The sequence below is a fragment of the Varanus komodoensis genome, unplaced genomic scaffold, assembly GCF_004798865.1.
Source record: "Varanus komodoensis strain SLA01 unplaced genomic scaffold, ASM479886v1 scaffold10, whole genome shotgun sequence".
Taxonomy (NCBI): Eukaryota; Metazoa; Chordata; class Lepidosauria; order Squamata; family Varanidae; genus Varanus; species Varanus komodoensis.
The window spans coordinates 35,303,824-35,329,377 of NW_025335269.1; the positions used below are offsets into that span (position 1 = coordinate 35,303,824).

At 40.0% G+C, this 25,554-nt stretch overlaps 1 protein-coding gene across 4 annotated transcripts in view; it reads left to right on the forward strand.

Annotated features, from left to right (window-relative positions):
* Positions 1–25,554, forward strand: part of MYT1L (myelin transcription factor 1 like) — a 154,580-nt gene that overhangs the window by 69,694 nt on the left and 59,332 nt on the right. For all 4 annotated transcript variants that reach the window (XM_044419192.1, XM_044419193.1, XM_044419190.1 and 1 more), the window contains exons 6-10: positions 5,607–5,741; positions 9,105–9,195; positions 12,002–12,109; positions 15,908–16,119; positions 16,271–16,273. In XM_044419192.1, the coding sequence (XP_044275127.1) occupies positions 5,607–5,741; positions 9,105–9,195; positions 12,002–12,109; positions 15,908–16,119; positions 16,271–16,273 (549 nt within the window). The remainder of the gene's footprint in view (positions 1–5,606; positions 5,742–9,104; positions 9,196–12,001; positions 12,110–15,907; positions 16,120–16,270; positions 16,274–25,554) is intronic.

Below are 25,554 nucleotides of genomic sequence, written 5' to 3' on the forward strand. Positions count from 1 at the left end.
TCAAAACTGAGTAGTATCAGGAAGACAGATAACATAAGATAGGGGCAATGACTGCACATTAATTATCTTAAATAGTAAGGTAATGGAAACCATTTGCTATGCAAGGCATGCTATGTCCTGGGCTGAAATCAATAGCAATTTCTTTCTTATATGCATTCCACTTCACTAGTTACATGTCTTTGTGGAAATAGTTAAGGTGCTACCTTAACAATAATCCAATATACAAAACCGAAATTGACAATATATGGGGAATTACCATAATTATGTTTTATGTACAGATGTAGGTATATAGCATGTAAATATAAACATGATATTTTTATGAGTGAATACTCTTGTAAAGTGTCTAATATCCCCAAGAGTTGCAGAACAATTTCTACTTCCAGTAACTTTAACAGGAGCTGAGAAATCTACAGTACTGAAGAAAGGAATAAACAGAATAGGTGGTTACAGATGATGCTAGGCTTTCCATAACATCATTTATTAAATTGGTATGCTTCCTTTTTATACTATGAACTTCATAACAGGACTGTAAATTTTAATTATGAGATTAAAACATTAAAACTTATAAGTCTGCACAGGAGATTTTTCTTTTCCTTATGCTAAGTTTGTAAGGCAAAGAAAGAGCTCAAGAGCCTTTATAAATTATACAACTTTCTTGCATTCCATTTTTAATCAATGTTGTATTATAGCATTGCCTGAACTATTAATTAACAATGCACTCCTGTGCTTGCTTAAACGGAAAAAAGTCCTACAACTCCCAGTGTTCCTCCACCAGCATGGCTGGTGGAAGAATGCTGGGAGTTGTAGGACCTTTTTCCATCTAAGAATTTATAGGTGTGCACCATAAGTCTAAGCTAGTTCACATTTCTGACATGCCAATCACTGTTGGGCACACTTTTGTATAGTATAATGCATGGACAGAGTAATCATGAATACAGAGAGCAGGAATGCCTGCCAAAATTCATCATGCAATTCATTCAAGGGCATTGTCTCTAGTCTGGTTCAAACATTAGACAAATGTGTTCATACAGGTATGTTTGTACAAATGCATATTTCAGAAAAGCTCAAATTTATAAAACAAAACAAGAAACACACGCCAAAAAGGACCAAAAAGGACTGTGCAAATAGTTCAATATTAATAATTCTTACTATTACAATTAATCAAAATTAATGTAGTTTTTTCAGTACTGTGTCAGATAAATAGTTTCAGTTAAAATCAGGATTTATGTGCATATTTTGCTAAGTTTTATGTCTATTTCTGGCCTTGTAAATTTTAATCAGACCCAATATTAGCATTTAAGTAAGGAAGAATGCTGAATGTAATAGGGGCCATGAGCCTAGGTCTGAAGTTGAAATCTGGGGAAATTAATCTCAAATTTGGTGTCTGGATCCATTCTTTATTTTAGAAGATTAGGAGGGGGGAAGGAACCACATGCATTCTTTGCTCTGCTAGATAAATTTTAAAAAGAGAACGAATGAAAGGTGTACTGTTTTTATATTGTTCATCATCAAGTATATATGCTCCCGCTATATGTCAGCAAAGGCTGTTGCAGAAGATGAGTGATACTTATCTCAGGGAATATACTCACTCTTTAATCTAGGGAAGTAGGAGAATCAAAAGGAATGCACAATAATTCTGCTTCTCTTATGTTTGCAAGATCTGCTGTGATGTGTTCCAAAAATCAATGAGAGGCCATCTTTCTCTAGATATATGCTTACACCATGTTGGAGGCCTCTGGGTATCTTTGTCTCCCTCACTCCCCCTGCCGTGAAATTACAAGAGTTCTGATAATTTTGCAGTTCTGACTACACAGTTTTATGAAGATATGGGACAGTTCCCCTGCTTTCCATGTAGAACAAATAAAATAGTTTTAACAGACTATGATCTGGTTCACAGATCACACTGGCAAATTGTGGATTTGTAACTCATGATTTACCAGAGATGCCCAGAGTTCATGATTTGTTTTTATTTCAAAAAACAATGCATGACTACCGAGTTGTTTATGTGTTAAATAACCAAGAGTTAACTTATGATTTGTTTTAGGATTAACTTTGGACTGTTTATCCCATAAACAACTCAAGGTGCCTGGACTTGCATTTTGCACAAGAATCTATGAAAAGGGCATTCAACTTTGTTTTTCTTCCCCCGAACTGGAGATGGCTTGTGTGCCTCTCATGAAGTCTGCCCATCCCTGGCAAATCATGGGCTAATTATGTGATGTGAACATGCCTATTCATAATGTTAAATTGAACACCAAATTGTCAATATCAAACCCATCTTCACTATTTTCTTACACAAAAATAGATCAAACTGTTTCCATTTATGCTGTGATTGGACCAAAGAAATGTAATGGTAGGAAAGCTATATATGTATAGTCACTTGGAACCAAAAATACTATGTTTCACATTTCTGATTGGCTCACATAATTGGAATATGCTAGGGTTCAATCTTAGTTGTTTTAAGCAGACAGCTTTGAATTCCAAGTTAAGCTACAATCCTACCTGGTTCAGCTCCGCAGCTAACATAGTTCCCACAGTACCCATTGATCTTGGTAGATTTACTCAATGCAGATCCAAAGATCTGTTTTATTTGGGTTAACTGTTTGTAACTTGTTGCCCTTCAATAGCATCACATGAAGTAGCAGATAAACCAAAATACAAAGCTATTATTGGTTTCTTTTTGATAACAATATGATAACATAAAGTGCTTTCTGGAAAGCTTGTATGCAAACAAATGGTATGACTGTAACCTCAGAGACATACAGGCAGGCATTAATGAGTTCTGTCCCCAGCCCCGACACTTGATTTTTTCTGTGGTTCTGGGTTCAGTGACCCAGCTTACCTTCTCAAAGTGAAAAGAAATAGGTACTGATATGAGGAATTTTAGCATTTGTTTTACATTATCAGATTTTTTGAGAGAAGGCCTTATCAAATGCATTTTAATATTATATAATGCAAAAAGTGCTTATATCAGTTAGTTGTCCGCTTTCCAGGAAGCCTTGACATCCTAGTTAGGCTAAAATGTTTGGATTTAAACCATTGGAGTAGGCCTTCTCAACTAGTGACTCATGCAGCTTCTCTAGCCATGTATTTTTTGCCTCCCGGAAGCTTGAGAATCTTCTTGTGTTTTGCATGCATCAGAAGCTGCGGGCTCATTGATCTCTTGGTGGTGGGATTCCCTACATGGCTAGTGCACTGTGTTCTAGCACAAACTATGCAAACCCAGAACCAGTGCACATGATACTTGGAGCATGCTTGTCACTTTACTTTGCTTATGTGGTGGCTCCCAGTCCATGATGAACAAACCATGTGAAGCAGCCACCATGTAAAACTGTCCACAGCTATAAAGTCCTCAAAACTGCACATGCCTTTCGTTTCATTCCTGTGAACTGGCAGCAAATCCATGTTCAAATGTAGAAAAGCCACATGCCCAAGACTTCCTATGTATTGGATCAGCCTATAATGAATCAATAGTCAGAAATCATTACATACCCCAGTTAGGAAATATAAATCTCCTGGTTTCATCTGCCCTTCCCTTCCCCTTAAATCTTTCAGGACCTTGAATTGTCAAATAAGATTTGTTTTGAATTAAGACTTAGGATGTCAGAGAAAACAGGATAACAAATATTATTTTGAAGGAAATTAATGTCAACCTGGAGCAAAGAAATCACAAGGCCAAGTTCAAATATACAGTGCTGCTAGATTTTAAAAAAAAAATGTTAGGAGGATGAATATTATAGAATGCTTAAGAACTTTTTAATTTTATAGGAGAATGTTACACACTCTATTGCATATCTGTGTTTGATACCTGTGTATAAATTACTCCTAATTTTAAAATATTACAGACATGATGTTCTGACCTGGAACTTCATTATACAATCAAAATTGTTTGTTGATCAGAGTGGTTACCTAAATACCTTCACTGACTATCCTGATTATTCAAGCTTACTGTGTTTCTCCAAGCACCTAAGAACAGTTTCATACATAATGGTTTTAGCTGTAACACATAGTTTAGAAAAATGTAATGTGTGCCTTTAACAAATGTAGATTGGTGCTTTTCTGAGGGAGGTGAGAAGGCTGCAGCTGACTGTTGGGTGTTCTACAGCACACATGCTTTGTTGCAACATAATTTGTTCAATGACCCTGAGTTATAATCTGGATATTTACACAATCATTAGCTGGGAATACAGTCCTGGTTTCCTTACCTTGGTAGGCACTGTCAATTGTTTCAGCTGACTTCAATCTCTGGTTCACATGGGTCTAACCATAGGAGGAACAGGGGACACAGGAAATCATTTGCCTATAATTTGGAGTGCTGGAGACTGTTCACAGTTTTTCCATTCCCAGTTGCATTCATGGTTGGTCTTCTGAACTCTTTAATGTTTGTGAGGAAGGAAAGACAGTATGAGTAAGCAAGACCCACTCCTTGAGAAGATCCAGACTCAGTCTTCCTTTTGGCTGTAATTTCCCGCCCCTCATTCCCCGATGGTGCCCTTGTCAGGCTCAGACAAATAAAACCAAAGTTAATTTTTCTGTCACTGGTAAGTCTGGGGCAGTTGCAGCTTTCCACCAAGGCCTCTTTCAGCCCTACTTGTGCTGGCACAGAGCAAGAACATGACATGCAGGGTGATGGTGAGAAGGGCAGTGTCAAATGAAGAATGACTCCTACTCACCATGGTCCCCCCATCCCTCCCTCTTCCAACATGCTGCTTGTTGTTTTTCTTCTGATAAATTATCTTGAATGTGGCTACAAATCAGAGGTTGAATTTAGCTCCTGTGCTGGTAACCCAGGATAAGTGATTGTGTAAATGAAAAGGAGTGTTTTGGAACAAAGTCCGCCCACATAAGATTGTCCTTGGGATTCCAGTCCTAAATCCAAAGGAATTTCAGCAATAATTCCATTGCTTTCATGGCAAAAATAAATACATGCTTAATTGATGAAAAATTACTTTCATAGGTTGTTATGAAAAAGTAAACTGTTGGAAATGTATGAATGCTCAAGCATAACCATACAACTGTCATTTACCAAATTAAAATCAAGTATTAACTTTTTTAAATCTATAGTAAATATTCATTGGACAGAAGCACCCTTTTATGTACCTTCTACTATTCCATAACAGCTCTTGGGAAATCAGTGTTGTCAATTTTAGAATGATATTGAAACAGAATGAATTTGCCTTGAACATTTGAAGAAGTTTGGCAAGGAGTTGGGTCCGCTCTCACTGTGACTCTGAATTCCTCGCTCACACAGTAAATCAATAGACTTCAATACATGAGGCAAATAGTGCTAAAACGAAGACAAAACATAGCCAACTTCTACCCTATAGCTAATGCTTTACAGAAGTACATTAACTGAAACTGCTGTGGCTTTGCTGGAAGAAAGTCACTATCTATTACCCTCCATGAATGGGAACAGCTGTGATCATAGAAGTCTGTGAAGGAGGAGGAAGCAGGAAATAAAAATGTTTAAGCAGTAGCAGATGTGTTTTCTTCCAGTGTTCTTTAAGAACATTTTCCAAAGAGTAACTGATTTCATTAAATGAACCTTCATCCATTTGGAAATTTGAAAAACATCATTCACTTGACACATTTGTTGTAAATTATAGATCCCTCAAGAACAGAAAAGAAAGAGAGCAAATGTCCTACCCCTGGGTGTGATGGAACTGGCCATGTAACGGGGCTTTACCCCCATCACCGCAGTTTGTCAGGATGCCCACACAAAGATAGGGTCCCTCCAGAAAGTAAGTCCACATTGTTTCATGAAAACTGGGGATAAACTCCACACAAATTTTTCTAGCATGCATTAAGAAGCTTTTTCTTTCTTTCCTTCTTTCTTTCTTTCTTTTTCCTCCCATTTTTCCAGTATGATATGTCTCAATTTAGCAATCTGTTTTATGTTATATTTACATTTTGTCTTTATTTCATCATTTTCACATCTATACTAACCTTTATGCTTGAAGGAAGATGTTTTAAAGCTGTATTCTTTGATTCTGATAGTATTAGGGTATTTATAAACAGCTGATTTCTGTCTATAAGTTTTTTCCCAAGCAAAATAGTACATCTAATTCTAAGTGATTGCAGCCACTGGTCAAGTGGGGGATGGGGAACAAATTAGGGTCTTTCTTATTCAAATAAAGGAGCAAATGTTCCTTTCAGTGTGAAAATGTGCAGCTTAAATTTAAATTTATATATAACAATTTGTGAGCAATTAATTCAAATATTTGACCTTTAAAAATATGGTTGACTTAAAGTAGTACAACTTGGCATGAATGTTAGTGCAAAAATGCTGAAGCTATGAAGGGAGAGAAACAATGTTAAGAAGGAAAAAAATCAGCTGCCATAATTGTCTTAGATTATGAACAACTGTCCACTTGAATACTAAGAAAAATATATAAAACAGATTAAGGGTACAATCTCATGCATGTTTAGAATCTAGAGAGACAGAGGACTACTTTCTGTCTGAACATGCATTGCAAGGCTGACACCAGAGTCTGGTCAGTCTTCCGCATAATGCCACCAAAGGCCCACTGCTAGCCAGCCCACCAGCCACCACAACTGACTCACAAGCCAGGTCCCCACCACATGTCTACTCACTGCTGCTACCCATGATGACCACACCACACCCTGCTGCCACACAGACACACTTACACAGAGGTTTTTAACTGTTGGGACAAGCACTCCTCTAGTCTGCCCCTCCTGCAAGACTGGAACATGATTCAAGTAATGTGAGGTGTTTCGAGTATAAGTTTTGAGTAGCAGAGACCTGAAACTGTCACACACTCCCTTTGAGGAGACTCAGCCAATAAGGAGCAACAAACACACCACTTTCGGACCTCATTGTTTAACTGCCCAACCCCCCCCCCCCAGGTATGTGATTGGTTCAGATCACTGCTACTCAAACTATTGCCTGATCTGTTCAACAAATGTCATTTTAAACTGGGACACTGTGGGACTTGGCTGCAAGCTCAGACCAGAGTAGGTCTGGCCTGGCGTGAGCAAGGTTGCGGCCTACTGCATAGGACTGCACCCACATTCCCTGATACTGTGCAGCACTTGAAACCATTACAAGAGCTTCAGCTATTGGGCAGTAGAAAATGAAATAAATGACATCACTTCAAATTATTACACACTGGTGGCTTTTAAAAATCTGGGATATAGTATCCCTGTGACAGGTGTTCCCATTGTATCTAGGAGTACTTACCATGCGATGTGGCATCATCGCATGAGTTTTGTTGCCCCTCACCCAAGATCACATTTTATCATTCCTAACATGACTGGAAATATTTCAGGGTGTTTCTCAGTGAACAGCAAGAGGGTAAGCCCATTTGTTTTCTTCCTGGTGACTGAGAAACTTGATTGTTGTGCAGCAGTGAATACAAAGAACAAGTGCATAGGAAACTTGACACTGACTCCCAAAGCACTTACTCAGTCTGGAGTTAAGTGCAATGAAGTCTTCATCCCCAAAGTATTGTCCTATTCACACAGCATGGTGTCACTTACTAGAATAAAGATCATATAAGGGGAAATCCTGTTAAGGAAAAAACACCGCTCTTCAGCTGGTGTAAGCATTTAGCTGATTAAAGGAATTCAACTTGCAGTTTAGCAAGGCCTATAATTTTCTCAAATGCAAATGTTTACTCAGTTGCTCAAAGTGGTTCATCTCTCCCCCCACCTGAAAAAGGTAAACATGAAGCATTTAGGAAATGTTGCCGATCAAAGAAGAATATAGCTTTAAACAGTTTGCATGTTCAGTAGTGACAAAAGTGAAAAAGGTGAGATCATCTCTCTCTCTTTTTTTCCCCTGACTCCTGCCGTGCTGGGCTTGTAAAGCATGTTTCAAGAACAGCTTTGAATAGCAGGAATTTCAGAGTGAAGCTTTCACATCTTTAGTACACTGCTAGTGGTGTGGTGATGGTGATGAATGATGGTGGTTGTGACCATTCTTTAAATCAATATGTAAAGGTTCTATTCTTGATGTCCTTTTGTGTAAGCATTAACTCTATTTCAAGACTGGGTCCTTTAAATGCAACATAATTTTGTGTCAGCCATTATGCAATGGTGATATGGATTCAAAACATTTTTCAATGTTTTTCACACATGCACAGGAATTAGTCACAGCCTAATTTCTTTATACACTAAAAATTAATTTAGCACATAAAGGATTCATTGATAAAGTATACACCTTCTGAGTCAGTCCAACGATCCCTTTAACCTTGTGCTGTCATGTGGTCTTACAGGACTGAGACCTACAAAATGGGATCCTTGCTATTTTAAATTCCTCATTTGGAAATAGAGATACTATTACAGAGTAGCCCTCCACTCCATTGCTGACTTACTCCCCGATGCTTGCTTGGTGGTGGAGAATGACAACCCTGTTTGCAAAAACCAGACCTAGTGGTTCATAAGTTATCGCTCCACCAACCTGTTGGCTTAAAAATATGTTCACATTCTTTGTTTCTATTTGTTTTCCCCTTTGACCCATTATAAACATACTAGATGAAAAATATTAGACATGATTACATGTTAACACGACTAACTGCCATTGAACTTTAATAAGCAACAGTCCAGTATAACCAAGGCAGTTGTGGGCCTCAGAACCAACACGCATGACTGGGTTTCAGATCCCTCTCACACTCTCCATTGGTTACACTGGGCTGAATTCAGTGCCTCAGAATTTTATTGCATACTGACTCCGAATTCCGCCTATTCTGTGTACATAAATCAATTTATTCTTGCATATATGCATCTTAACACTGCTTCCAACCTCCAATTTACCACTAAGATGTTCACTGCTTTTGCTTAGTGCTTACGTATGCAGCCTTTTGCTCCACTGTCACACCAGAGACACATTAATTGTTAGAGCCCTTCCCTCCATAACTCTTAATGTATTAACCTCATCCTATGTTAACAAGTATAGTGCTACAACACCTCTTTCCCTCACCAGGCTTTATTGGCTATACCTGCCACATGTCTGTTTTCAGGAATGCTAATCATTAATTAATCTTGCTTTGTACTAAAATGGCTTCCTACAAACTGGGACTTGAAATCTTTTTTCTTCTTGTTGTTTCCGCACTCTGCTGTTTCCTTTACTTCTCCTTGTCAAGTTCTTGCCATGCATGAAAACGTACTTAAGTGTCCTACACCAGGCTGCACAGGCCGGGGCCACGTAAATAGCAACAGGAATTCTCACAGAAGGTAAGAATGTGCTCCTTGAGTCATACTGTAGGCAGAAACCATTTCACAGCTGCCGCACCTCCAAAGTGTCTCTTTGTATTGTGGGCTGTGTGTGTCTGTCTAAATACTTTGGGCCTTTATTTAACTGAACAGATTGATGGATGTCTTTAGTTTGATTGTGTTTTATGGCTTACTGTATGAGAGGATTAATTTTGGGGCACAGTTAATTCAGGTGATAAGCTAAATTTCAAAGCTTATCATAGCTTGTCTGAGTTTGTGTTTCATAAGTCAGAATTGTATACAATGAAAGTTTAAACAACTTCAGCAGGCAGTCAGTAGTGCATTTTTATTGTGGGAGGAGTGAAACATGCTTCCTCCAATATTTGAGGATGCAAATGATTTCTCACCTGTACTTCTGTATTCCTCACCTGTATTTCTAGTTACTTGAGGTAGGGCAAAAAGGACCTACGACAAATCCTTTTCAGATGCTCTGCTTCTTCACAGTTTTCACTTAAATATAATGAATAATGTTCTTAACCTTACCATGATTCTTGATCCCATACTGCCTCTATCTTTCTGCTGCCCTACTGAAACCTAAAATGGCAGCCCTGAAGAATAAAACAGAATGTAGTAAAAGATAGCATACCTATTCAGAAGCAAGGCAGAGTTCCTTTATTTCCTTCTACTTTACCATACATGAAGTGCTGTGAATTCTAAATATCAGTGTTTGTAAAATAGAAAATATCCAGGTAATACAGTCTTAAATCATAAAGGAATAAAACAGAGAAATTATTTCCAAATGACTTTAACATCCTAGAGGAAAAGGCAAAATGGCTTTCTGACATGATCCCATTCAGTACCACAAAAGAAACAAAATAATTTTATCCTTAAATTATATTTCTAATATTATTTAGAAATAAAAATATAAAATATAGAAATATATGAAATCACTGCAAAATTTGAAGAAGAAACTGGTTGAGGAAAAGAAGCTGTATGAAACTAAAATATTGATTGTATCAAACAGCCATGGCTTTGATGATATCACTGGAGAAAGCTTAGGGGATTTAAAGTTAAGTCTTTTTCACAGCCTGTAGAAGTTGTAGGGTTATTAGAACTTCACATCTCTGTAAAGTCTTTGAGACATTAGGGCATGTTGCCTGGCGCCCCCTTTGGTTTTTCATGATTCTACTATTCCGGTCAGACCTCGATGTCCTGCTCCCCAAAAGAGAACTACTATGAGAAGAAGAGATCCTGTTTATCAAAAGTTTACACAAGGAAGTGTTTGGGAAACTTTCTCTAACTATATGTTGTATTCTTAAAACCATTCTGGACAATTTCTTCTGTTTGGGGTCTTTCCTCAGCCCCTCCTTCCTGGAGTTCAAGAAGATTTAGTCTGAGGTCCCTCTAAGAAATGTAGCATTGAAGTATACTAATTTCTTTTTTACCTTAAGCTAATTTTCTTTTTATTTGTTTAAATGTTGTTAAGTTTCTTAAAATAAGATCATAAAAGCAAACCTTTAACCCTCTCCTTCCCCAACACATCTCCATGCATGCCTGCATTTGATATAATCTCTTACCCAGTGCATAAATCACATACTCAGATTTACAGCAGACACAAATCAATTAGGACAAACAAGTGGAGGGCGGAAAGAAAGTGGGGTGGGGGGAAATCCTGGAGGACTGGTGATCGCTGAAGCTCTCAGCTTTTACCAATCTGAAAGTAACCTTAGCACAACTTATACTAACACAAGACGTCTAAACATGGGATAAGATGCTTATTTTCCTACAACCCCTTGATAACTAAAGCTAATTTTCTCTTATTTTGTTGAAGAAATCTTGGGATCAGAGAAGCATTCCACAAGCCATGCAGAACCACTTTTCTTTCTGCCAGTCATAAGTGCTTGATATGTAGCACTTGAAGTGTGTTTATTTTCACAAACTTTTTCCAGTGGAAACAAATTTGCCATTATCTGCTCAGTTCCATATCTGCTGTATCCTTCTGCCTGGGTTCTTTCTAAGGCAGTTTCCATCCATTCAGGAGTAAGCCATATCATTTTCCTTCCAGGGCAAATTTTATTCTGAACTATAATTGTACAACATAGTTTGCAGGACACTTCTAACCATATTTACCAGGAGTAAGTTCTACTGAATTCAGTATTGCTTATTTTCAAGTAAGTAGTTTTAGGATTATTGCAGCCTTCTTTAAACATGCACATACACCCAACAATTGCATAATATGTACATGTGGCCCATTGACATTGAATAATTAGAGTAGTCCTTTTAATGATAAACTTTCCTAAAGCACGCAATGCCATTGGCAGGATTGCAGGCAGTTCTGTCAAGGGTTCAACATCCCCAATTTTCAATTTTAATTCGGTATGCCTGGCAGCAGCATTCTCCTGCACATTCACAGGAACACCAAACTTGAAGCATAACTTGGGACCTACCAAGCTGAATATAGCTCGCCAGTATTTCACATCGGCTGATCAACATCACAATAGACTTCATTTCTCCAAAATGGATGGCAAAGAGCAGTTATATTCAAGCATCTGGCATGTTGCAACATGTATCTGTGATAGTGCAATTCCTTGGTAGGTCTCAAGTTCAATAGAACTGAAGTCTTCTGGTTTACATCAGGAAACTAAGTTGTTGGGTTGTTGTTTTTTTTTTAATGATGTCAGCCCTGAGTCTTTACAGGCAGAGTTGAGCATCTTGGAGCAGTAATGCAGGCCATAGCTATATTTTTCCTAGCAAGCATCATTCTTATGCTTACTAAGAAGGGCTCTATGAAGGACAGGACAATTACATTTTCTTTCTGTAATTGCAGCCTCTCGGGATGTCCTATTGCTGCAGCAGAGAAACTGGCTAAAGCTCAAGAGAAGCATCAGAGCTGTGATGCATCCAAATCAAACCAGGCATCAGATCGTGTCTTGAGGTATAAAGAGTTGCTCTAACACTTAATAACATATATCAGATTAATTGTATCATAAATTGGCCTGAGCACTAAAAATAAGCTCACCCTTGAAGAAGTTTTTAGAATTAGGGCTTCTGGATCCTGTTCTCAGCATTTATCTGCCTACCAATATACCCTGGGGGTGGGTGGGTAATGTTTTTTTGGCAAATATCAATAAAGCTGAAAAGCTCATTTTTGTCTTAGGCATTGTTTGGTGTAAAGCTGCCTGCTGGAGTTCTGAATCTAAGAACAGTGTGAAAAAAAGTTGATATCTTTGGGAAATAAACTAATATTTACCGGTAAGTCTTGTTTTTTCCAGCAGGCGTTTACTAGTAAATATCAGTTTAAATGAAAACCAGAAGCCCTATTTTCAAAATTAAGTTTGCCAGTATGAATTTGTAATTGAAAAGTGTCTCATTTAAAACATTTTAAAATATCCACTGAAGTTTAGTTGGCTTCTTATTACCTCTAAAAAGAATGCTTAAGTACACCTTCATATGGCTTACAGTTGTGTTCCTGTCAATAATTTAGGAATCATCAGGAACCTTCAGGAACATAGGCTATGTTGTTTGTCCTGTGCAGACACTTGCATGATGTGAACAAGAAAAGTCTGGTTTCAAAAAACTTTAAGTCAGGTTTTTAAGGCCTAATGCAAAAGGACAATTCTTTTAGGTTAATTTCTGTGCTGTGCAGATCTTCAAACTGCTGCTACATTTTCTAATGATACAGTACCAGAGTGAGTTTTGAAAGGCACAGCACCAGAAATTATATCATTTCCCCCAGGCTTTCTTTCTCAGGAAGCCACATGATTATAAATATGAAAAGGTCTCTTAATTGTCATTTAGCAGATTGATAGTATGAGACTTTGCATGCCCTCTGAAGTGAGTCCTATTAAGTTCAGTAGGACTTACTCCCAGGTAACGGTGCAGGATTACAGCCATAGAATGTTATCCTACCTCACCGTGATATCTGTGGCCATTCTTTAAGAGCCGTATGAAGCTAGGTCATCCAAACAATCCCAGCCAAGACCACTCCCTAGCCAACGTGTCCTCCTCAAGCTCAGATTTCAAAGGTGTGGTGTGCCATTTGCATGGGCTATTTTGGTGGACTCTTTTGAATCCCTTCAGTTAATTCTGTTCCACGTGTATCTATTGCATACAGTGATGTTAAAAGCCATTGTGTCTGAAAACTTATTTGAAGCAGCAATTAACTTGCTTTCAGATGTCATCTTTATCCAATAGTAAAGCAGATTCCATGTCAAAGACAGTGTCAACCATTCATTCACAGTAGCTGTCATCTAGAAGTACTTTTAGGTTGCAATCCTATACCTACTTATTAGGAGGAAGTCTCACTGAACTCAGTGATTCTTTCTTCTGAGAAGACATGTATAGAATCACACAGTTCATTTTCTTTTTTCTAGTTTTAGACCACCACAGAAGTTCCTGGTCAGCTTCCAAAATGCATTTCATATTTTTTTCTGGAACTCCAGAGATGTAAGATGCTACACATGCTTGAAACCTTCCCATTTTTCCATAGTACAAAAACCTGAAGCTGCAAAGCATGGCTAATAATACTTTGTTCATGGTAAATGTGGCTACTAGAAAGACAAACTGCAGAATTTCACTGTTCTGTGGGGAAAATGGTAGTACAGTTAAGTACAGATATTGGAGTTGATGGCTTCTGTTCTACCTCAGGTATTAATGTGCCTTCCCAGGATTATTTATGAAAGTGGAGTCTTGTGTCTAATTGTTTCACTGTTATGAAATACTGGATGGCTTTTCAGATTTAGGCATTTGAATTCTATATTCTTTTCCAATTTCAGAAATAATTTGGGGATACTCGTTTGCTGATCAAATTAAACACAAATATTAAGCCCTACAATTCTTGCTGCTAGGAGGAAATTGGCAAACCTAGAGAAGCCTTACCATAAAGTTAGAAATAGATTTTGTTTGGTGAGAAGTTCAGGTCCCTGTGGAGAAGGCATCTTGTTAAAAGCAGTATGTGAGTTTTTGACAGATTCCTCAGGTAGATGTTTTAGCTATTTTAATGTTGCTCTGTTGCTGTCCTGGCTTTCAGATTTTGATAGGTGATCTGAGTTACATTGTCAACTCAGATTTAACTTCTCCATGGCCTTTATTTTATACAATTATTTAAGATGAAAATTTAGAAGTTGCCCTGTAATATTTATGTTTGCAAAGTGCAAATCTACTGCTCTATTCCATGTTCCCTGAATTCAACCAGATTAATTCCTAAGCAACCCTTAAGCTTTTTTGCTGGCTCTCTTGGCTGAAAGGACGTTGTTGGGAACTGTGCTAGCAACTCCAAAAGGCCGTTGTCTCTTACACTTTCAGATCAAGCAAAATGGTGGTGCCCTTGGCATCAGGAACTGCGACAATGGTGGCAGTTCAGGAAGTAGCTCACTTAGCATTCCCCACAGAGCTCATGATTCCTGGGAAAATACTTCTTTCACAGCAAAGGGAGTAAACTGCATTTAAAATGTTTCAAGGTTTGTTTTTTTTTCCAAAGAAGAGATCAAATTCATGAAATATGTGATCTGATATAAAATAGAATTTTTATGGGGCATAGTATATGAATTTTACTTTTTTAGTTAAACACAGCTTATGTTTTATTGATTTGGGTCCATATTAGTGTACATTCTTGCCCAAGAGGTTTACTAGAAAGTAATTTTCTATACCAGCGTGTGGAAGAAAATCAAAGTATACAAGTAATAAAATCTTGTTCTTCATTGATACACACATCTTTTACTTAAATTGCAAGGAAAAAATGTCTGAAGCCTAAAGCAGAGTTATATATTATTTTTGCAAGCCTCTTTGAGAGGCACAATTGCAGCCTATATTATTAAATCATTTCATAATAAACTAATAATGGGGCTGCTATCAGAATTATTTCAATTTTTATACATTTGCATTCTTCTGTGTGTCCCATATCACAGTGGGATAAGTTTTGAGAAGCTTCTAATCTTTTGTATAGTATTTTACATGATTTGTCAGCATAAAAAAATTGTGGAGAGATTCCCACATTGTGGAGAGATCCCAACACTGTGAAGGTCAATAACACTTAAAATAAGAACATGGGTATCAGAAAGATTCAAAGAAATAGCAAAGTTCAAAAGCTGTCAAATCATAAAATTTAGAAGTATAAGTCACACAAATATACCAGTATAGTGCTCTCCTTTTCTTAATGATTCTGTGCTAAATGAGGAAAAGGCCGATGTTGGATCTTTGATGCCTCTCAGCCACATGTCTTCCTGGAAAACTGCAAAGAGGGATGTCAACAGTTTCAAGATCTAGCTGTGTAATGTGGATCCAACAGCATTTAATCACTGGGCTTTGGAAGGTGGTTGGACAAACTACATATCAAAGCACATGTGAGTCTTTATTTATAGCTTAGCTAGCCTAGATTTAGACATTTTGGGACCAGGCAAAATGCACAGGTAACTGCTGCTCCCACTCACTTAGGTACTACAGTTATGCTCCTTCCCTTTTTGTCCTATATAACTGGAAAACATAGCTCTTTTGTTTAGATTGGGTATTTTCCCATTTCTATTGCTATTAACCACATATGGTGCAATTATAATTAATTTGCTCTGGGCTTTTGCTGAAGGAAGGTGTCCTGCTGAAATGCAGCCTAAGCACAAAGCAAACCTATAATGCATTGCTCCCTTCTGTGTGTAGTAAACAAATGGATTCAAATGTGACTGACATGGCTACAAGATGTGCATTATGTATCTAACACACTGTACATGTTTTTAATTTCTAGGCCCATGTGTTTTGTTAAGCAGTTGGAGATTCCTCAGTATGGCTACAGAAACAATGTTCCTACCACCACGCCCCGCTCCAACCTGGCCAAGGAACTAGAGAAATACTCTAAGACTACATTTGAATATAACAGTTATGACAACCATGCCTATGGCAAGAGAGCCATAGCTCCCAAGGTGCAATCCAGGGATATTTCCCCCAAAGGATATGATGGTATGAGCTGTACACTCTTTATGCATCAGAAACAAATTTGTGTCTGACAATGTGTTGGGCTGTGTAGACACCATGTAAATATTGTACGTGTTCATGCCTGTACAATAGCATGGAAGCCTGTCACCTTCTCCAGCGTGCTTGAGAGAAATAGATGGTGTGGGTTCTGGTACTCTTAGAAACTGCAGACTTGCTTAACTAGATGCATGTGTCTGTCACTGCTTGCTATGTAGAGTGTCTGGAATCATCATGTTCAGGAAGCAGAAGCAAGTGCTAGATCAGTTCTAGAACTTGACCCCAGTTCTTAACTAAACAAGTACACAAGACTGACAAAACACCTTGATTAACTAATGATAGGTGCAATGTAAATCAGAAAAGCAACAAGAATAATTTGCGTTTTTTTAAAAAGCAGAGAAACAGACTTCTGCAGCATTGAGAGGAAAGCCATTCATTTAAATATAATCTTACATGTTAAAAACTTGATTCTATATCATGGTTGATTAAGGATTTTTATATTAGCTGAAGGATATATTTAATGACTGTGTTTCTGGGATTGTTACTTTCTGGTCAGAACTGGCAGTGGCACCAGGCCCTGTCGTGTACTGTCAATTTTAATGCTACCTTATGGACGGTCCTGCCTCATGGGTTCTGCAGTGCTCTTGTATCTTCACAAAGGTTTTCTGCGTGCTCTCTGGGGATGAGAATTAGAAATGTGTTGGGTCTGGCTGCAAGTTCAGCACCTTTTGTTGGTCCCGTTAATTCTGTGTGAAAAGTATTACCAGTTTTCTGTCGATACTTTGATAGTAGACTGGAAGTATGGCTTTAAGGATAACTGCTACTACCACTGCTTCATTGTTATAGTCATCAATAATATTTTTGCATGACAATAAGAATAGAGTAATTCACTGAGACACTTCGGTCTGGGCAGAATATAAACAGGAGGTGTGGGATGTACCTTTTTGTAGCTTGTGTGTGTCCGTTTATTATTAAACTGTGTGAAACTATAAAGCAATATGTTGCATAACGGTGAAACTGAGATATAACAGTGGCCAACTGATGATCAGTGAAGGCTAGAATGTAAATGGTGTAGTCTGAATTTCAGAGGAGCTATCCATGGTGCTGAATGCATCTGGTGGCTTGGAATGGGGTTCAGCACCAAGTACTCCTTTGAAGTTCGGACTAAAACCCAGAGTGGATACATTGGAGTCATCAGCTTCTACTGGCAAAAATTCAAATCACAGTAAGTAATCTACTATTGCCACAGGCCCAACACCCTGAAATATGCTGAGTGTGAAAGTACCTTTTTAAACCTTTTCTTTCTTTGGGTATAGTTGCATGAAAATGAACTAGGCATTTTGGAATGCAGTCAGTGTAGAATTGTTTTATTTACTGTGAGTCACCTAGATTTCATTAAAAGCTGGGATATAGCTGTTTTAAATAAAATAAGACCTTCCCCACTCCTTGTTGTTGACTTCAGCACAAAAGAACCATGCAGGATAGCAAGTACAATGGGACATGGGGTTTTGCTTACGTGGGCAGACCACCCTCTGCATATGCTACCCCTGGATAGACTGAAATTTTATTTGTCGGCAGTGTGAACGGGTGAGCAGGAAAGTGTGCACCCTGTGCAAGGAGTTTGGTGCCTTCCTAGGATAGGTGATGGTGGTGGAGATGACTAGGGTTCCTGGGACCTTCTTGTTCCACTGTACTTGACATAACTGGGATGATTTTAAGGTGCTTTAGTATCCAGAAACTGTTCTGTAAGGAATGTATTTTACTCTGTAGGTCAATGCCAGAGTTCAGGGGGCCCTCGCTAAGGTGCCCTCTAAATATCTACCATGTGCTGAGTGGCACAGGTACTGTAGTGATTTCCCAGCTACTCGCTGCCTGGCACACAGAAGCCAGGATACCCTTCCAAATCAGTGAAGCCTGCCAAGGTTGAGATCCTGGCAGCTTCCCCACAATGCCAACTGCAGATGGTGGGCTGGTTATGCTGTAAGGTACCAAATCTACTCATAATGATCCTCGCAGTCTGACTATACTATTCATCTCCCTGAAGAAAAGTCTGTTTTGTAAGTATGTAACAGATGTATAGAAAAATAGGAGATTTGATTTGTCAGGCAAACTGGACTATATCTGTTATTGAACTTTCAGAACTCTTAATTTGAATTAATTAATCAATTTTTAAAACCCACTGATATGACACACAACCACCCCAACCTCCAGTGGCCTTTTGTGCATTTCAAAGGACAATTGTATAATAGAGTGCAACCTAGGAGGCTGTTGTCTGGAAAAGTAACTCAATACATGGGTTCACAAATAATACCAAGCCATCTTGAGAATTAGCTGTGAAGGGTGAGTTGTGATGGTGCCGACAGATGACGTCCAAGCTTGTCACAGCCTGTTGTCTCTCTTGCTAGGTCAGCAGTCTTTTTGCTGCTGGCCCACTGAGCATTCTGGGCATGTCTCACCTTTGCCAGCTCCTTGCAAAAAGTTTTCAGAGTGCTCCCCTGCCCCTTCGCAGACGGATACCTGCCTATACTTGCTTTTCAAACAGAACTGTAAATCATAACATTCCCTGTAATCGCTTCTGTTCTTCTCTTGTGTTTCATTCAAGGATAGTGCAATGCTTTCTTCACCTACCTCATCCACCCCCCACTCTGTCAGCCACAGAAATGGAGATTGCTCACCATCCCTTTCTCCCCACCTCCCCCTCTGCACTCTGACTGCCTGAGAAGCACTTTGGGTCCTGGTTCCCTCTTCATCAGCTTCCCCTGCCATGCTGTATTTTAGCCACACTTTCATACCACCAGCTGTACCCCAATGGTCTATAAGACCACAATAGGTGTTTTTACCTAAGCTTCCCCCATCGCCTTCTGTGTCTACCCACCCCCCATGCTAATCCTGGCTTTCCTCTCACATCCCCCTCCATCTCCACCATGGTGTGGGTCCCTGTTTTGTGTATCTGCTGCTTTTTAGGTGCAGACATGGCTGTACAACTCTTAAGAAAGCTGCACTGTGAAGCCATGATCAGTAGTATGTGATGCAGGCAGCCCTTGGCATGGGGAGAACAGTCCTGGCTATGAATTTAAATTAGTCTTGTAAGGTGCTGTGAGTATTTTGGCCTTGCTGGCGAGAGGCTTTGCTTTTATGGGAAGCACTACCCAAAGTGGCACAGGTGGTGTGGGTGCTATATAAATGGGATATCCTGCAACATACAAGACTGAGAAGTGGTTGTATATGAAGAGTGAGGTGTTACTGGACTGATAATGGGGAGCTCACTTGAGGAATGTTGTTATGAGGCAGATGACTGGGAAAGAGGAAGGGATTTTTCCATAGCAATATGCCTCTCCTAACCCTCAAATAACTAAGTACTTTTGAGTGTGCGATGATCCATATTCAGATCCCCAAACCATTAAACAAAATCCCACTGCTAACATCCATAGTAGAAACACAACTTTGTACCTGAAGCAGTGGATTCTTGGTCATAAACAAAACAAAAAACAAAAAAACTCCACATTCCCTGACATTACAGTTCCAGAAATTAAACTGATATATTCCCAGTACTGCCTTCTCTTCAGCTTAACCACATAATATTGCTGTAAATTATGATCTTAATGGGTCCTTGAAAGCTCAGCAGGACAATCTTCTCTTTATGAACATACATTGTGAATTGTTACTTGCTACAAGAAGGATGGGATAAGAACAGAACAGCAAAGCATATAACAAGAGTGGGGAGTAGATATGTGGTGGGTTAATGTGAAGGACAGAATACCTAGCACCTGCACTTTTGCCTGATACTGTTCCTCTTCCACTCCTGCCCAGATGGAAGAATTTCTTGGTGTCAATCGGTCCACAGAAGTCTTTGAACTGGTTACTCAGCTTTCTCCTGCTCAAGCATTAGTGCAAGTGGTTGTTCAGTTAATTCTAGGCCGTGATGTAATGCAACCAAAGAATCCACCCTAGGCCACGCAGGGAAGACTAGTTGATGAGGTTTATATAGAGGTGGAGGTAGGCTGGGGAGTTGAAGCAATCAAGGTACCATGAATTGATGTCATTGTGGTGCTGGTTGTGGAACTTCTGCATTACAAGCTGAAGTGCTATTGTTACTATGCAACTTGTACTTGAATGACAACATGTGACTGACATCTGTCTGCCTATCAATGACAGCAGTTCATTCTGTTATCACTGCCTCAAGGATAAGGCACTGCCTTGATGCACTGATTCACCTGAACAGTATAAATGCTGAGGTCTGAGTTGCGGATACAGATAAGACATGCGCTGACCCTTCTATTTTCAAGTTCTTTCCTTTTCTTGAAGAGCCCGTATGCATGCTCCCTGATGCTGCAGCAGCAGGGGCTTGAGTCATATGCAAGCTGCACCCCTCTAAAGAAACACCTCTGGTTGGAGGAGCTTGACCATAGCTGGCACCTGAGGAGAACTGCCATAGGCAGGAGGTTCTTTGCCCATACTGTGGGACTGCTTAGACATTATGCAGCCTCTTGTTCTGTTAAGATGGATCCATTCTTTTGTTGTGGGAAATGCAGCTCTTTTGGCTTAAGGGGCTCAAGCCAGGAACTGGGTGACTCTGCCAGACTTGAAACACATGCCTCCATGTATCTCTCTGGGCAATTTTACTCCAGCCCTCCAAAGGGCATCAAGCTGTTATCTTGGACTTACTACTTGCTCCAACTTAGCCCCACAGAGCATAATGACACCAATTAGGGCAAATGTTGGTAGCTTTTGAAACACAGAAACATCTGTAGGAAGGGGCAGTCTACCCAAACCAAGTCCTCACAGACTTCAGACATTGTGATAATGGTGGCTTTGTTCTGGCTCTCACCATACAACAGCACAACTGTTAATCAGAACTACCTTCAGTCTTGAGGCACCCAGTTCACTGCATTATTTTTGGCAGGCAAGTCACTCAGTGTCAGCTCCACCTTTCCTCAGCCCATCACCATCCAACAGAGTGTACCAGTGTTGCTCTAAATGTCACCTACAATGGTATGTTAATTCCATCAGTTCATTTCCAACAAGACAATTGGGCAGCGTTGTTACAAGTGGTTGAATTTGTATCCATCAACTCCCAGTACTCCTCCACGTACCAAGCATGCTTTTATGCTAACTATGAATATTATTCTTGTTTTTTTCCATCTGTCGCTTTACATTTCACAGTATGAGCCACTGATTGAGCACTGCAAGAACCTCAGGCATTGCACTACATCTTTCAGGACCTACTTGATCAGGTTATGCAGGCATACAATTATTTTGCACCAACAATAACTCAGTCCTTCTTTGGCAGTAAGAGATCACGTCTGGCTATCTTTCCAGTACCTCTCAAAAAAGAGACCTACCCACAAATTAGATGCCCATTTTATTGTCATATTACCCATCACCCTGTTCCACCCAGTGTCACATGTGCAGCTATGCATTCTATCAGTATTTCATTGCTCTCTGCTATTTTGTGACCTGTCAACATGCTTTTTTCATCCTTCACTACCCATGCAAATAGATAGTAAGGCTGAATAGCCCACACCATGGATTCTCAACAATGACAAGGATCATATTAAAGGTAATATGGTCTGGAATGTGCATGTACCAACCCTCAAGTATATCTGGTATTCAGAGGAACCTGGGGCCCCAAAAAAAACATCTGCAGGAGATCATGGGAGGGTAGTGATGCCATGCTTTTGCTGGAGTGATCATCCTCTGTGGAAGAATGTCAGCTGCCAAACATGGAGGGTGTTGAGCCATCCATGGTAGATGACCAGAAGGAGCCTGAGCCCTTATGGGGGATGGCTGTATGCCCTTCCCTGCCAGGAGAACGGGACTGCCCTGGAGACATAGAGCAACCCTTGCTCCCTGGGAATGTCATCAAACCAAGCAGCAGGCCAGTATCACTCTTGTAAGAAGGAGCACTCACTTGCTGAGGTGACTTCTCAGGAGAAGGGTTCTCAAAAGGAGTTTTGATGGACTGCAGCTGAACCATGGGTGGGGTTCAGCAGACTCTGATGATGGAAACCTTCAGTGTGTGCCTAGTGAGCACTGGAAGTAATGCTTCTTCAGCTTCAGTACCTGCTACCTTGTCTTTCAAAACTTATCTGATTTCTCATGCTCCTGACTTTGGACTGCTACTTGACCATGTTTCTGGCTTGTGTATGCCTGACCACTCAGCTGGGTTTTTGCTTATACTTTGACCACTACTGCCTGTCTGAAACTTTGACGCCAGACCATTTGCATGCATTGTGACTGCACTTTCAGGATTGCGGTTGTACTGAGAGTCCTCCCACTAAGGATGGGTGTAAATTTAAGAACTCAAGGTAGACTTGGTGGACTTTGTTGCACCTTGTCAACTTGAGAACCAGAATTAGGACTGGGGAGGATTATGGCTTCCACTCTTAAATCAGGCTGTGATTTTTCTCTTCTTTTTTAGGGTAGGGAAATCTACACAAGACAAAGCCATATTTTATGGAAATTATAGCAGTATTTTGTGCAAACGAATCCACTTTTATAAACATAAGCACGTTTCATCCCGCTTTCAAAGCAGAAGAATATGTTGCTGCTTCAACTTGTGTTGGAGTGGTTCAGCACCAGTGCTGGGTAGATGCACAGGTGGTGAATGTGTAAGGTAAACAGCTTGCATGGGCAGCAGGGATAGACATGCCGTTCCTGAAGGCTTTATATTAAACACTTTGGGTGTAACCCAGTATCAGGAGGGGTCTTGAAATAGTTGCAGGTGGGATGTTGCAAAGCTCAGACATACAGGATCTGGTTGGCTGTTCAGTATAGGTTTCAGTGCATCCTGACATGCTTGAAACTGGGGAGAAGGAATCATGGGTTGTAGAGTGCCAGGTCTCCATGGGATGATGCCTGAAGCTCTGAGGATGGAAGAGAGCAGACCCACTCCTAGCTGTCCAAGCAAGGAGGATAATCATGAGTTTGTCATAGGTTGGCACAATGTGCAACGCTAGAGCACTGGTTATGAGTTGTGCTTTCCTCATATTTTCGCTTGCTCTGTAATGCTTTTCCTTGCACTGTGAGGGGAAGTACTCAAAACCTTGTCCTATCATCTGCTCTGAAATCCGGTTGGGGGCAGGGGGATAATCATGCCTTTTGCTCTGCAGATATTCCTGCTCCTCTAGACTTATGCAGAGATCTGTGAATGTACCAAGTTCCCTCTCATTCCAGCAGTGCTTCTGAAATCCCCAATACTGTTGAGTTCCTTCTGCCACAGTCGGAGCCACAGATGCACTGTAGGTCCACGATTGGAATGCTTGCTTCAAGGGATGTGGAATGGTAAGAATAGGGGGGTTCTAAAGTCAGTGCCCGCCTCCTCTGCAGGATCCATTGTGTGGGTTGTGGTGCCTATACCAGGCAAAGGTAGTCCAACTGTGCTTATTACAGTACCTTGAGCAAATGCCACACTGGTTCCAAGTTTATCTGTAGCCAACCTGAGGCCAAATGATGGGTTCCCATTAACAGGCAAGGGTAAATGCAGACTTTATTTACAAGGTGGAATAGACAAGCAATTGTAAAACAACTTCCAAAGCAGGAAGGGGGGTGTTAATCTTGGTAAAGATCCATTGCATAAACGAAATGACATTTTTCACACTGAATAGTTTTTATGGATTGTGCAAGATGAAGGACCACAATACTGCCTACATTAGTTTAGTTAAAAAAAATTAAAGGCTTTTTCTCCAGGAGTCTTTCGGAAAGCTTGCTGTAGGTGTGTGGAGGCAGGACATAATGAAGACAAAACTAAGCTTGGCTGAACTGCAAGCTCCTCCATGGTCACTGTGTAGATTAGAACCAGCTGGCTCACAAGTGAAAAAAAGGGGTGGCAGGAGAGAGGTTGCTGACAAGTGAAGCAGCAAAATCACTTTAAAGTTGGGGAGGAGAATATCAGCACAGCACAAAGGATATCACAGCACAGTCTGTTGCTAGGCAGAGTTTGGGAAGTAGCATGTTTTTGGCAGTCCTCTTGAGCAACCCTGCTACGCTTTGCAGCAATCCACAATGAAATTGCCCTGCTGGGTTTGGATGATGCAACAAGCTACCACAGGCACGTGGTACCCTAAAACAAGAGCTGGGTGACCTGTTTGAGAAAAATAAGCTGCCCTGCCAAAACTACATGGAGTCTGGATGATACATCAACTAGGGATATGTGAGGAATCGATTTTGTGGGGTGAGAATCTGTCAGATTCCTTGGATTTCGCTCCCCAGAGCCCAGGCTGCTTTGTCATGGCTGTGAGTTTCAGTTCCTGGACAGTGTGTCGAGCATTTACCAGGAATCAGGTCCTGTGTGAGCACTGAGCAAGCGGTGTCCCTCTTCCCATTACATGCAGCAGTCTTTGTGCTGCACGTGACATGGGAGAAGGTTGCCAGTCGCACGACATTTGTTCCACGAGTGCTTGTGGACTTCCTCACAGCCCAGCTTGCTTTCGAAGACAGGGCAAACACTAGAGGGATGGATCCTACAGAGCTTCATCACAACCCTGAAGTGAATCCAGGATGACTAATCAGCCGTGGTGAGTGCTTAGGCCATCCAAAACAGGTCAATGTGATAATATGGCCAAACCCCTTGCTACTCTACCCATGGATTTCATTTCTAGGAGCAGAGCTGGAATATTGTGACCACATTGTAGCTTTGCTTTCTTGTGAGAATTTACTGTGTGTGTGTGTGTGTGTGTGTGTGTGTCATAAAACTGATATCAAAGAGTTCTTGAGGAACTAGTGGGATTTTGAAAGGGATTATTGCTATTGTGTGTATGCCTTGAAACCTTCATGCACAAGAATTGGCATGGATTATGTTTTCATAGTTAGTATAAATTAAAGCATAGGCGGGACTAGGGAATTGCCCTTTTAGGACTTCAATTCATTAAAAAAAACTTAAGCATTCTTAGTGAAGCCCAGAAGCCTTAAAATGTGCTTAAGGTTTAGACTTATTCTACTAGGATTTGTTGAACTGGTTGTAAATGATGGAGAGCTGTGAAAGAATCTAAATGGGACTTAGTTAGCTGCACTGTGTGAGAAAAGAACATTTTATTAATAATTGTGAACTCAGGCTGACATGCACTGTATGAGGCATAAAAATATATAAAACATAGTTTGTGATGGCCATTACTATAGCAGCACTGATATTAATATTAAAGAATTATGCTGCCAAGTAAATTCTGAGAGGAAACAAAAACCTTTCTCTTGTCCATTCTCTTACTTTTAGAATAAGACAAGAGACACCCCCCCCCCAAAAAAAAGAGAAAGTATGAATCAAACAACAGAGCCTGGTTGGGTGGAAGTCCTTAAATTTAGCAGATGGATGGCCTCATCCTATTGCCTTTAATATGCTAGAGCAGCATGCTAGTGAATGTGGCCCAGAGAGCTTATGCCAGATCAGGACTGTACAAGTTTGTATTGCATTGTTCTGAAGTCTGCCCA